The sequence below is a fragment of the Pithys albifrons genome, chromosome 7 (assembly GCF_047495875.1).
Source record: "Pithys albifrons albifrons isolate INPA30051 chromosome 7, PitAlb_v1, whole genome shotgun sequence".
Lineage (NCBI taxonomy): Eukaryota > Metazoa > Chordata > Aves > Passeriformes > Thamnophilidae > Pithys > Pithys albifrons.
Genome location: NC_092464.1, coordinates 29709218 through 29723957, shown reverse-complemented (window position 1 = coordinate 29723957; position 14740 = coordinate 29709218). Strand labels below are relative to the sequence as shown.

At 35.7% G+C, this 14740-nt stretch overlaps 1 protein-coding gene across 1 annotated transcript in view; it reads left to right on the top strand.

Annotated features, from left to right (window-relative positions):
• Window positions 1-14740, top strand: part of MEOX2 (mesenchyme homeobox 2) — a 53819-nt gene that overhangs the window by 28604 nt on the left and 10475 nt on the right. Inside the window, exon 2 of the mRNA XM_071559980.1 lies at window positions 11000-11172. Within this exon, the coding sequence (XP_071416081.1) occupies window positions 11000-11172 (173 nt within the window). The remainder of the gene's footprint in view (window positions 1-10999; window positions 11173-14740) is intronic.

The following is a 14740-nucleotide window of genomic DNA, read 5'->3' as shown; positions in this document are numbered from 1 at the left end:
TTACTTTAACTATAGTTTCATGTAGTAGTTTTGGCTTTAGTCAGCATAGGTCCCCATTGAGGACTCAGTTTTTAGCAGGCCTCAAAGGTTGTGACACAGATTAGAGGGGACAGGTATCATCTGACTTAAGCAGCCATAGAGGTATTTCATATCATCTGACATCATCAGGAAGTGTCGGGGAGTATAACAAACAAGGTGGGAGGAGTCTCTCCTCTCTTCGGTCCATGCTTCTCACCAGGACGGTTCCCGCTCCCTGACTGCTGATATCAGGCCCTCCTGCCGGTCCGCACGTCTGTTTAGCCGGGGATGTGAGCACATTCCTGTTAATTCCTCTTTCCCTCTTGCTGGGAGGTTTCCTTTGGGGAGGGGGTTTGGTTGGTTTGGAGTTTCATCTGTTAGCTGGGGCGACCTCGGTGAGCCTGTTGTTGTTTCCTGTCACTATGTGCTATTTCATATTCTGTGTTAAGCTCTCCTCTTCTTTGTATAAATATAAAAACCTCACTGTGTTTAAAGCCTCGTTTCTGCTGTTTTCCCTCACTCTCCTGCTCTGGGAGTGGACTTTTTGACTGGGCACCAGGCAGTTGGCATTTTGCCAGCTCAAACTATAACATTCTGCTATATCATATATATATAAAAGAGGACAGTAAAAGTTTGGCATAAAAATTTGCCATTTCAAAAGCTGTGCTTGAATCCATACTTGAAATTACCTTGTCTATTAGATATATATTTTCTTTCACTCTAATTTTAAAATAATAGTACTTAAAACACTGCTACAGCTTTTTGACTGTACCAAAGTTGAAGGGGTTTTTTATTGTACCCTGCCAAAGCTTTCCATTAGGAGTCACAAACTTTACCTGTGTAAGTTTGATTGTTAGCAATCAAGAAAAATTAGTCATCAAAACACCCTTCCAGACTGCAAAATGAATAGTAAAACAGATTTAGTAACCTGCATTATTAGCTAGATTTTATTTCTTTTACAGATATATTTCCTTTACCCAATATACTATTTAGAGAACTATTTGGGGGTATCTGTTTAATTATGTCAGCATTTTTCCATCCTTTAACAATTATACTATAGTTCAAAAAGGAAATTGTGTTAGCTTCAATCATGACAAATCCTTTGGGTGTTTTTAACTGAGTCTGCCATTTATGATAATCATTTGAGAAAACACAAAAAAGCAAAATGTGGGTTCCCCTAAGTAGGGGAACCTGTAAGTCAACATCAGCTGACCTGCAGGACTTCTAAAGCAGTCCAGTCATTAGGAGGTTTTCTGTCTAGTGTTAACAGATAGTAATAGTTTTAAGTGAAAAATGAAACTGTCATAGCTGGTCTGAAAGCCAATGGTATAAATAGTTTAAACATCCGAAAAATTTTATTTTACAACACTTTTTATTTTGGTTTCCCCTGAAAGACAGGTAATTCCATTTAACTGTATGTGGGAAAGTACTTTTCACTGTTTTTTTCAGTTTTATAGTTAGTGTTCTACTTCAGCACAATGTTGTAAAGTAAACTGTGAATGAAATAGTAGAATACACTCAGAACATCAACCCTGTTGGGTAGGAGAGTGTGTGCATGTGTGTGTTTTTCTGTTCCTAAAAAAAAGTCTGGATATCTACTAAGTTATGTTATGAGCACAGCTGGGCTCATTTTAATGTTTTCTGAGGGATGATAAGATTTACAAAATATGTCACTAAAACATATGCAGACCAATACATATGCACAGAAATCTATATTTCTTAGAGACCCAGACAGGGATTACATTTGTGCCTCACGCTGAAAGGTGTAATGCCACACTAGCTGAGCCATGTCCAACAGGGGCAGCCACTAAGGCAGGGAATGACCATGTGGAATTGCTTGTGGGGACTGTGACACTCATCAAGACGGTGAAATGGAAGGTGATTTGTGATCCTGCAGTTCTGCAAGGTGCTGCATACACTTTAGAGGCCAGTTATGGATGTTTAAAAAGGACAGGTTTTAGAGAGCAAAAAATATTGAGGCAGACTGAATTAAAAAAAAGAAAAGAAAACAAACAGAGAAAGGCACACTAACATAGGATTAAATAGAAATATTGGATGTTAGATTTTCTCCAGACACTGGTTTTTTTCAGTCATATGTTCAACATATATAAAATTTTCACTACATCATTAAGGGGTTCCAAAGAAGTCTGTTCCATGATGAATGGGGTAAAAAAATTAGCCACTGTAACACATGTGGAAGAATTACATTGAAAAACACCACTGTGAAATGACTTCCTGTTTCCTGTAGCAGCAAAATATTTCTTAGAAAGAGTTAAATTGGAATTGTTGGTACCATTTTTATTTTCTTTTGTGTAACTTTATCCTGAAGCTTTGGAAAGATGGACGAGTTAGGCAATATGGAGCCCTAAAGGAACTCCAACTGTACTAAACTTGTGTAAAGTGTTTCAACTTTTATTGCTTCGTATGGAAAACTAAAATCCTTGATTCTCTGGCTTATGTGCAAAGTTGTTTTTTTTTGTTCAGACAGGACCTTATGCAATTGCAATGAACTTTTTTTAAAAAGCGATCTTGAAAGTCAGCAAGATTTTAACTGTAAGTTTCTCCTGTATATTTTGAGAAAACCTATATGTGGGAGCCTAGATAATACTTTTCTCTATTCAACTCAAGACTTCTCATGATCATATACACAAAGTAAGCTGGTACTTATAATGGGATCAAAATCAGCTCTAACACCCTTGTGACTGGGAAGAGATTTCACTGAAATTCTTGAGCTTGTCCAGCTTTCTCACTTTAATTTGGGGAAGAACTTGGCCTATACTAAGAAACTGGCCCAGATGGCACACTCTCCTCTAGATCATTTGCTCTAGTGAAGGTAGCTATTGTAGCACAATGCTGTGGTCTGTTACAAGATGTACAAGAATTACTATAGATTCTGGCTTTTACTTTTTTCTAATGTAACATCTTGTGTATAAGGAATGGAGGCACTGTCTATATGTGCACATCAACTATGGAAGAAAGAGCTTTAGGCTGTACCCTTGGTGAAGTGTGTGATAAAATTACATCTTGATTTCTGCAAACTATAGATAATGTGACTTTGTGTAAAAAATTGAAGTCTATTTGCCTATGGATAAAACACAATTGCTTATTAGAAGGATATTTGGGCATTCACAAAGAAATTTTATTGTAGTGATATCTGAAAATTAAATAATTGACATCTTTACATGGAGCAACCAAGCAACTACAGTAGAACTTTTTTACTGACTGACTCAAAGAATAATATCCACAACATCTGCACTTTCTAAGTAACAGAATTATTAGCAAGACCTGACTGCAATTTGGGAAGAAAACATGGCTAGTCTTTCAGTTGAATTTACTGCTGCTTAAATACAAGGGACTTTGAATGTAAATGTAAAAGGACATAAAACTAATGGCCATTTACATAAAGAATTGAATATATAAAAAAAATTTTATGAAATGGATTGCTTGACATGTTCCCATTCACAGTGGCAGTCTGACTTTATAGAAAAAGAAATATAACTATTTTCACAATATTTAAACTCTTGGTAGCACATGCAGGAAACACACTGTTATATTTTTGCATGTTACTGGTGACTTTCTTAGCAGCATGTCACTGCAACTTATTTTTTTCCATTCCTTAGCCACATCTCCAGTTTCGCTAGCAATATCTTAGGCTAGATATATAGCATTTTATGTAATTTAAAGTCTAGCAAGCACAACTGTAACTATGACAAAGACTCAGGTCTACATATACTTGTAGGAAAGCATGTCCTTAAAAATCTCACTGGCCAAAGGATTAAGTCATCCATAGTGCATTCTCTATCACTTTTTTAGGTTTCCTTTTTTATATGAATTAAATATGGCCTTTTGTTAAACCTGAATCCTAGAACACTGCCTAGGATTTTCAGCAGGGCAAGAGTCTCCCTGATTTGCAAAGCTAAAATAAAAGACTTCAACCTATCATTTTAGGGAGATAAGACTTGTTGAGATGTGATTAACTAACTTCTGTGTGTCTTGTACTCTTCTCAAGCGACCACAAACCTACAGTTTTAGTGCTTTACATTTTTCAAGTACCATCTTTGCATGAAAGATCTATTTTTCCAAGTATTTTTACATAATAAAGTAGGGTCAAAGGGAGTATTTTAATGCCTCCTTGGAGTTCTGATACACTTGCTGTCAAGAGAAGAGTTTTTATCAGTCTGATGATGATGACTGAGACATGCACAGTTTTGGTGGGTTTGGTCACTCTTCATTTGTATTCTGCTTCCTTTGCGTCAGAAAGATCATCTGTGGCAGATGTCTAGGAGATGAGACTCAAAAAAGAGAAATTATGAATTTCTATCTCAACTACTGTTTTCTTCACTTAGAGGTCTTTTTTCTAGAAGTCTTTTGTATGGAAAATTTTTTCATTTGATTTTATAGGTTAAGTCTTACTAAAGAGGATTCACCCTTAATCTGTGGGGAGATGGTCTTGGCAGGTCGCAGCTTGATTTAATGAAGCTCTTCTACATGAAAGCAAATTATAAAAATGGTTTGCTAAATAGGCAAAAAACCAGCATGGGTTATTTGATGCTGCATGTAAGAGATGTATCTGGTGAAGTCCAAATGGGAATTGGCAATCCCAGTAGATAAAGTCATGTTAAAATGCAGCCTGTAAAGTTTCTTTCAGGGAAATCCTGGGTCTCCTTTCCTATTATAAGCTGAATTATACACAAATTTGGGATTGATAGTAGTGTCTTCCACATGAAGATCTATTCTCTAGGTAATTACTCATATAATAGAATACATATGTCAGCTTCCATATTTGTATGATCTGAAGAAGAAATGACATATACACACTATATAGTTAGATCAACTAGTCGAGCTGGTAGAAGCACATCTTTTTAAGCAGAGGATTTTTCAAGAACCTGCAGCATTACAGTGTTATGAATCAATGTTTCTGATATTGCAGTATAATTCCTAGACTTGTATTTTCAGGAGGCAGTAATAACAAAATGTTGGCAGCAACAACTAGTAGGTAATGGTTTAGAACGGTATGTAGTGTGTTTCAGAATACCCTCAGGTTTTGCTGTGCCAGTTCAATGTTTTTCTTGGGTGCAGATATGAGGCTGTTTAAAATTGTTAATTGTCACAGACTGTTAGAAAGCATTAACTCAATAAGCAAACAAAATTTGCTTTCATTAGACTGAAAAGAAGGATTCATGTAAATTTGACATCATACTTGTGCTACTGTGCAGCTTTGCCCATTTGCACATGCAGAGTTGTGAACTATGTGACAATGTTGTTGGTTCCAATTTTCAGAAAGGATTCTCTAAATATATATACTGAATTGCAGCTCCAGGTCCAGAAATACTTTTAATGACATTCTCAAAAGAGGCACTCAGACTGAATGTGTTCAGTGATTTGGAAGTATACTTTTTAACTAGGCAAAATCTTGTAAAAACATTATTTAAATGACTGTAAAGAGAAGGAGAATTCTGAAACAAAACCAGATAATTAAATCCACAGCATATGCTTGCATTGTCACAACTAGTGCAAATAAGAGTAGGTGAATGAAAGCAAACATAGCTATGTAGACTTAGTTTTGTTTTGTTTTGTTTTGCTTTTTACAAAGATTATACTTAACAGTAGGGAGTAAGGACTAAAATTAGGATCCTGCAAAGCAAAGAACAATGTTTTGGACATGGGATAAGCTTACATATTAATGCTGAGCATTAATTGAAAATTTAGGAAAATAAGTCATAGAAAAACTACATCATGTTCTGTGTTATATGTCAAAAATGTCTGAAAGTGACTATTTCTGGGTAAATCTTGCTCACACGTGGTTTCTGGTGAAAAATAGGAACCATATGGAGTCCTTTACACCAGCTCTTTGCTTATCTCTCAGTGAAGGATTCAATTGTATCAGAAAATATAATTAACTATAAAGCATCAGAAACAATCGCATTAGGCAATTTAGCAGTATACCAGTATGATTATTAAAACTATAGTAGTCCTCTCCATGATGTTCCTTTGCAAATGTAATAATACAAAGTTGCATATTTTCTTCATATATGTATTTCAGGTTAATGATATTTTGCTAGATTATTGCCTTGACACTAAAGTAGTTTTCCCTAAATTCATATTGCTAATATCTCAAAAGGAAAATAATCCAGGAAGCATTTACATTGAAGTATGCATCATTCTTGTGTCCTATTGATATTTAGAAGCTTTTGTTTACATTTTAGTGATTCAACAAATGTAGAGATTTAAGTTTGAAAGACATATCCTTTCACACAAACTACTCAGAAGTAACAAGACTTTTGCTTTGATTACTTTGTATAGATTGCTTTATTTTAAAGAATACACATTATAATACCTGTGTAGTACTTCTCTGCAAACACTTGAATATCATTTACAGGAAGCTGTGTAATTAAGAACATTTAATTTATCCAATTGCATTATAAATTCTTAGGGAAATAAATTTAGAAATAGTTTGCCATGGTAGGGTCATTTTGAGAATAAGCATTGGAAACTCTTAGTGAAAGTGTAAAACCTGAATATCGAACAAGAAATTATGATGGCCTTTTTGTCACAAATCATTAGTGGTTATTGTCACTACTCATTCTAAATATGGATGTCAGGATCTGAAAACCATCTGTAACTGTCAGTAGAACACTAGCATTCTCACTTATTTTTGTAAATTTTTATCTGGGATTTTACATTACAGGTAATTGGATGTTCATTTCTGTCTAAATGAAGGTATGTCAGCTCTTGAACTAATCCAAGAAAAAAAACCAAGGGCTTCTTGCACATTTTGCCTTGGTTTCTCTCTCTACCTGGTTAGTAGCAAATCTTTTTACCATGTATATTCCAAAACAGTCACTTTTACATGTTCTGTGACCAGTCCCTTTTTTTCTTCCTAGGCATACATGAAAAGAAAATATACCAAAATCATCGCTTTTCATATCTGCACATGGCAGTTAGATCCTGTATTCTCCTGGCATGCTTCATCTCTTGATGTAGAGAGAAAGAAATAGGAACTCTGGTGGGACAATACAAGTGTTGGAATTAAGAACCATCCTTTCCTTAAAGTAGAAGTAACTTTTGAGGTTGGGGAGTAGTGTGATTTGTAATAATTTTTGAGCTATTATTAAACTCAAGAAATATCTGAGTCTCCAAAGATTTGTAGAACAGCCACTTATAACTTTTAACATCTTTCAAGGGGTACCCTCTACATCAGTTATCAATAAGCATTTTTGTCTAATAGGTGATATTAAAGATGATGCCTGGAGTTTCTGAAAAGTGATAAACAGTTTTAAGAAAGAGGTAGAACCTGCATCCCTCAGGGTAGTGTTTCACCGCCTACATTACTTGACATCCAAAGAAAAAGGTTTCCAAAAGAGAGACTGATAAGGTACAAATACCTGCATGTAGGCTTCATGTTCTGAAAGTGTGCCAGAATTTCCCTGGGAGAAGGCAGAAGACAGACAATATAGATTACTGCATTTTTCATTAAGTGGTTTGTACCACTTGTATATACTTTACGTGTGCCTTTTGAGAAGAAAGTAGTCTAACTTAGATCCCCCTAGGCTTTGTTCTCTGCCTCTACACCTACTACTTGGCATAAGATGTAGCCAGTAGAAGAAAACTAAGGTTCTTGGGACCTTTTTCTTGTCTTAGTTGCAACAACTACAAAACAGATGTAGGCTGGTGTGAGTTCTGCCAAGGATCTCTTCCAAGTCTCCTAACCCAATTTCCACCAAAGAGAAGCTAGTCTGGTGATATGAACAGAGTCCTGAAGATCAGAACAAGATGGGAGTTCCCAGTCTTGGTTCTATAGAGACTATTAAAAAGAAATAATCAGTAAACCTGGATTTATCATTTTGGAAAAAAAAATCCAAACATAAAACCAACCAAAATTTCTAAAATTACTATTCCAAACAGTAAAACATCAATAGGGCATTAAAAGGCAACGTGTATGTGAACCACACCAACACTGTAATGAGAGACAGTCAGATGACAAGAGTTCATAACTCATGTTCACTCAACTGGTATACATCTAAGTCTCTTTTTAGATATATTTTCAAGATCTCAAATGCATTGAGCAAAATACCACTGACTTGCTGATCAAATCTTTGTTGAAACAGAAATCCTAGGATTCCAATTGCTCTGTTTCATTAACTTCAGTATTGAGAGCGAGTCAGCTTTCTGCATACCTGTCCCTTGTTTCTGCATACCTCTCCAACTTCTGCTTTTAGCAATGTTTGAATATACCATTTTGTTTGGGGTTTTGTTTGTTTTTTTCTTTGTTTTTCCAGAGTATCTCAATTACTACAAATACACTCAATGATATTCTCAAAAAATAAATAAATATCTTCAACTTTTTCACTGTGTTAATCTGCTGACAGAATCTTACTGACAAAACTGTGGCTGTCAGCAACTTAGAATCTAGCATTGACTTAAATGAAGTATCCAGCAATGGCAGAAATGTCTAATTAACCAATTGTCCTAGCATGCTTATATTTGCACCGGATCTGTTTGGGCTAATCGATAGCAGTTCTGCATCCTCTGTGTTGGGAAAGAGGAAGGACATACACTAGCCATGCAGTTATATTTCCCTTTCCTTAGCCCAGTATTCCTTCCCATTCCAGTACCCCAAGAACTTGTAATTTAGATGCTAACCACATTTGTAAATTGTGAATCATTGGCTCTGAATGCTATGAAAAACCATAAGGTTTTACTGGCTGTACAGCAAATGTGCTTTCCTCATGAAACCATCTTCTTGCAGAAAAAATGTTTGTATTATAAGTTTCAGTCATTTACACAGATCAATATCCTCCTGGAGATGTTTAGATGGATACTCCTGAAGTCTTTCCCTTCAAGTATTCACAATAGCGGTAGCTACCAATGTTTTACACCCTTGATCTCTCTCTCTATATCATATCCAGACTTATGTTTTAATTTCTAGTATTTAATTTTCCATATGGTATCAGGGTCATCTGCAGGTACATTACATTTATTTAAGATCACAACCTTTAGTCTGGAAATTAGTGAGCCTTGGATCTTTCTTACAGCAAGTACTAACATGGGAAGGCTTCTTGGCTCATGGCCTCACAAAGGCATGACTGTTAAAGAGGACTTTAGCAATGACTTGCATGTCATGCTGTAGATAAGGACGATGCACTCCACCTGCATTCAAACATGGATGAAACACATGTGGAGGTATAAGAACAGTAAGACCAAATGCTAAGAATAATGATTTAGGTATCTCTCTTCAGTGACTCATTGGAATGCTGACATATGAGTTTAAGTATTTAAGCTCAGGTGATCTACATAGTACTTGAACCTTATAATCAGGTGGCAAGATGAGGAAATATTAGGAACTAAAACAACATGAATGTTCCTGCAAGAGGAAAATGTGGAGAGAAGTTACAGTGACTCTAGTCTTCCAACTAGTATAAAGGAAGAAATGTGAATTTCTAGTTTTAAGATGGTTGTGATCTGTCAAATTTTCTGTGAAGAGTTTGGATAATAGACCTTGGCCCCACACTGTAGTCAATGGGTCTGCCACCTAATGGGGTCCCATCCTAACAAATCTCTACTGTAGTCATGGCTGAACAGCTCCCAAATGCACTCAACAACTTTGGTGGATACCTTCAGTCATACAGCCAGCAGCACACTGCACATTTGAAGCAAAGTTCTGTGTTTCATGTCAACAAAAGTAAAGAGGTTTGGTAATCCTAAGCTATTAGCTTTAAATCATTTTAAATTAATGATTATAGACTGGAGTCAAGCATCAACAGTTTTCATTAAAAAAACCCAAATAACAACAAACAAAAAAACTCAACATCAAAGTTCCCTTCCAAACAACAGAGTGACTGACAGAAAGTGAAAACATTTTTGCACCTTTATAAAATGGAGATTTGAAACCAGACTCACTGGCCGCTTGGACAGTCTCAGGCATGCCAATGATTCATTTGACACAGAGTCCCAGGAGGGATTTCTTGTGGGCCAGTTCATTTGGATGTTGATGCACATTTCTATTTAAATCAGCAGCTGAAGTGTGAATTAATCTGTGACATTTTAAAGATGGTTTATGAGGCCAGAATTTGACTGATACTCCTACTGCTCTCCTGCTAATTTTGAATTTAAAGGTGTTGTATCATACCCAAACTTACAGATATCTGATATTTTTAGTTTTTCTTCCTTTTTTTCTTTTTTTTTTAACAGTTTGAACTCTTTTCATTTATTTAAACAGGCTTCAGTCACAGCAACAGAACAACTGCCAATGAATTACTGAGTTCAGTAGTTTAGGCCAGGACCAAATGTATTTGTTTCTGAGAGTAAAAGGAACAATGATGGTGATAATGAAACTTTCAGCAGAGCTCTTCAGATTGTGGCCAAAGTATTCCTTAGGTAGCTCCAGTGGTAGCAAATCTCCTATACTGACACCAGCTGTGACAAAAAGTTCCTACCCGCACCATGGCATGAGCAGAAGATCATAAACTTCTGTTTGATGTGTGTTCAATTTCCTATGCTTTATGTTAGCTTTCCCTGAAAGAGTAACTGGACTAAACTCTAGAGTGGATGCTTTAAAACAGCTTTGGCTTAAGGTATTAGTGAAATGATAGGAGAGAGAGATTCTTGAGGTATTACTCATTGAAACACTAATCAAATGATACACATCCTGTAATGCTTGGATGCACTGAGAGTTGACAGAAGTGGGAAGGAATTGAAGTTTTACAGAAATTCTACAGAGAATTGTTAGAAAATTAAACACTTCAAGGTTTTAAGCTAAAGTTTGACATGTGTGAATGGAATCAGCAGCTCATGTCTCCCAGAATTACTGCTGCTTTCCTGATTTACAGCAAAAAATCCATAGGAATGAAAGCAAGGGTGTGTTTCTGAGAGAAGAAAGCTTGAAGAATGTAACTTTAGCTTGCTGTTATTATTGGGCTTGTTTCCTATTTAGCTGTACACTTGTCATTACATCTGTTTTTGCATTTTTTTTTCTTTTCAGATTCCCAAGAAGGAAACTACAAGACAGAGGTCAATAGTAAACCCAGGAAGGAAAGGACAGCTTTCACCAAGGAGCAAATCAGAGAGCTAGAAGCAGAATTTGCTCATCATAACTATTTGACCAGGCTGAGACGATATGAGATAGCAGTAAACCTTGACCTCACTGAAAGACAGGTACTAATGCAAAATAACGAACTACAAATGCTTGCTCAGTATGTACCAGTGGTTAGTAGCCCCTCACAGGAGAGCTCTTTATAGTACTAAAAGTTACATCAGTATCTCAGATTGAACGTTTTTTAGCAAAATTATATACATTTATTATCTCTCTGTGCTATGCATGTAATTTATATTTTATATGTACCACTTACAAGATTAGTTTCATCTATTAGGCAGAGATGGAAGGTAAAATCTTTTAGACTGGGGTCCATCTTTTCTAATCTGTCCACACTAATGTTGCTGAAGAGGTGGTAGGTCTCACATACTGTATACAAACAGCTGATTTGCCTGCATGCAACAAATATGAGCATCTTGGTTCAGTCTATTAAGTATATGCAGTTGCCTTTTACCCAGAGTTTCTGAACATCCTGTTTCCAGATGTCAGCAAGAATGGGAACACAAGGAAAACTGGAATAAAGGCATTTTAAACCACTTTATCTTACCCTGCTCTGTGAAAGCAAAGGAGATGATGGAATTTCTTATCACTGTTATTGGTTTCCTGCTCACCAAACTCTGGTCCGGGAAAGACTTCTACATGTGCTTAAGTTTCATCATGCATGTTGTCACATTGATTTCTAATGGAAATACCCACATTACCCATGTGCTGAAGTGTTTCACGATCTCCTTTCTAGATACTGAATAGGTAGTGAGTCACATTTCAAAGAATAATTACATCAACATACACATTTAAAAAATGTGTTTAGTAAAGAAGCTTAGAATACTGGCCTCAAGTACACCAAATCTGATGAAATAGTACGTATGGGTTTATTATTAAAATGGAAAGCTTTTTGCCCTTTCATGGACAATCATTCTTTCTTCAGGAATTAATACTAGATTGAGGGATTGCTTTAGATGCAATCAGTAAGATGATGATATAGTCAAAGGATGGTGTATCAAAACAGCATGATAATTTGTGAAATCTACCATTTTCTTGAGTTTCATTAACATCTGCCCTCTATCGTCTTAACATAAGAAGACATATCAGCAAAAATCCAGATGAGAAGACACATTTACACACACAAGCAAATGCCACAGTGTTTTGCTTTGAAAGCTTCTAGAGAATAGCATCTCCATTCAAGCTTGTCAAAAAGAATACAGCAATTTTTTGACTTGACCACATTGCCAGATTCCACTATAGTAATTTTCAGTTACCTAAATATGGTTGTTATATTTTTAGAGCACACCATTTTGTAACAAACAATGGAAAAAAATTTGCCTTTTTCATTTTACTGCCAAAGGTAACCTGAGAAAAACGGATTAATTTTCACACCTGATTTTTACAGTTAAGGGGAGTAAGAAGAGTCAGTGTGATACTGAGCAATGATAAATAAATTTTAAAAAATATTTGCTGGCCACTTTGATGAGAAACAGTCAGCTGAATTCAGAAAATATATCACCATATTAATAAATGGAGAATTTGACCTGGAATTTAACTGTTGTCCCTAATAAATTCAATATTCATTTCTTCAGAGATCAGGTTGAGCAGTATAACTACATGAAGAGACAGTTCACTATCTTAAAGGAAATAGTTATTGTAAAAGCATTGAACATACTGAAAAAGGACAAATAAATACTGAATGTTGTCTCTGGAAAAGGCAGCCCAGCTACACTAGTGCAGAAAATTAATTTAAGTCATAAGAGTACTTGCTGCCAGCTGTCACAAAATATCAGTTTTAAGCTGATAATTGTGATAATTTCTATATAATTGTTATTTGTCTATCTAATTGGTAATCTAATTCTTCTCTGATTCCCCAGATTATCACAGAGTGACAAGTGAGCTGCTAGAGATACCTCCCTTCCTTCCTTCCTGCTTTCCTGCCTTCCTTCCTGCCTTCCTGCTTAAGGCCACCTTTGCTTAAAAAAGGAAAGCATTAAGATTTTTAGTTTGATCAAATCCATTTCTGTATCTTGCCACAGTAAAACGGTCTGAGAAAAGAAAAAGAAGAAACAAAAATAAGCATAAAAACTGTAATGTTAATCAAAACCAAAAAGAAAATGGAGAGGAAATCTGGATATATTTTTCAGTTTTTGAAAAAAAAAGTAATGTTGCAAACTAGAGATGTCTCTTTTAAATCAAATATATTGCTTTGATGAAAAATAGTGTAAATAGCATGAATCTGGGTGTGCGTTTCCATAGTGTGTGGCAGACTTCAGAAGCTGAATGCCATAAATCAAAAAAATTGACTCTTCTTTCATACCACAACATCAGTATTCCTTTAGTGACATATAAAGTACTTCAGAGTGAGTGTCGTGTGGCACTAATATTTCTTTTCTCTCCAGTTAAGAGAGTGAACTCATGTTCAGGACCTTTCTTTCCATTGTTAGCAGAATGAATTATTATTCTTGAGTGAGACAATAGCACTTATTTCCATATTTACTACTGTTACTACTTTGTTTAACTAGCTGCCCCAACAAAATAGATCATATTTGGTACCTACCTTAAACAGGTGCAATGGTATGAATTAAAATATATTGATGGAATTAAAGCCCTTTCCCCTTCCCCACACCTCATCCCCCACCTGTCCAGTGAGGTAACATTAGAAAATTCCTTTTGTGGAACACTTTAATATTTTTCACCCAAAGCTGCATTGCAGAAAATGGTACTTTGTTTGAAAGTAGTAGTAGTTCCTTTCTTGAAATAAATGAACACACAGGTCATAGCCTTGATCTCATCACAGGCTATAGACGTATTTGTGTTGGAAGCTTTCTTGATCTGTCATGAAACACTGAATTTACACAAAGAGAACTGAACCCTGCTTCAGATAATATGATGACAAAAAACTAGCAGTAGGTATTGGATGAACTAACATATCTGCTCAGAAAGTAGGTTTGTGAGCAGACCTAATCCCTAATGGAATTATCTGTTTAGCATTATTGTTTTGAATAGGATTTTAAAAAATGACAAGCATGTTATTCAGAGATAGAGAAACAAAAAGTAATCTGGGGAAAGTATTGTCAGGTCATCCTAAATTACCACTTTCAGTTATTTCCCAAGTTGTGAGATAAATCATGGAGCCTATTATCTTAAGGAAGCTCCATCTTCACTTGACTATAGTGACAATTTCAACCATACACTGCAGCTTAAAAGAGCCACTGACCAACTAACACTTCATAATTACCTTTCTGGCACTTAAACAAGCTGTAGAAAAAAACCATGTGTCTGACCATATTTAAAAAGCTGTATAAGGGTATTAAAGTTTTCTACAGGCATCAAAGCAAGGCTCCATTTGACTTTTGAAATAACTTACTATAGCAGTTCAAACATAAATGACTCATGGAAGGTCATTTCACACAAATAATAGTGAAAAAAAATTCCCATAACATATGGATCAGGAGAAGGAAGTAATCCTATAACTCCCTTAAAAGGCAACCTGAGTTACAAGACAGGAGGATGAAATGAAGTAAGTGCTTCAAATGCCTAGATATTAAGAGTGCATTTTGAGAGCGTTATAAGCACATCTGGTGGTAGGATGGCTCTATTATGGTACTGTAAGCATTCCAGAAATATAGGTACATATAATTCCTG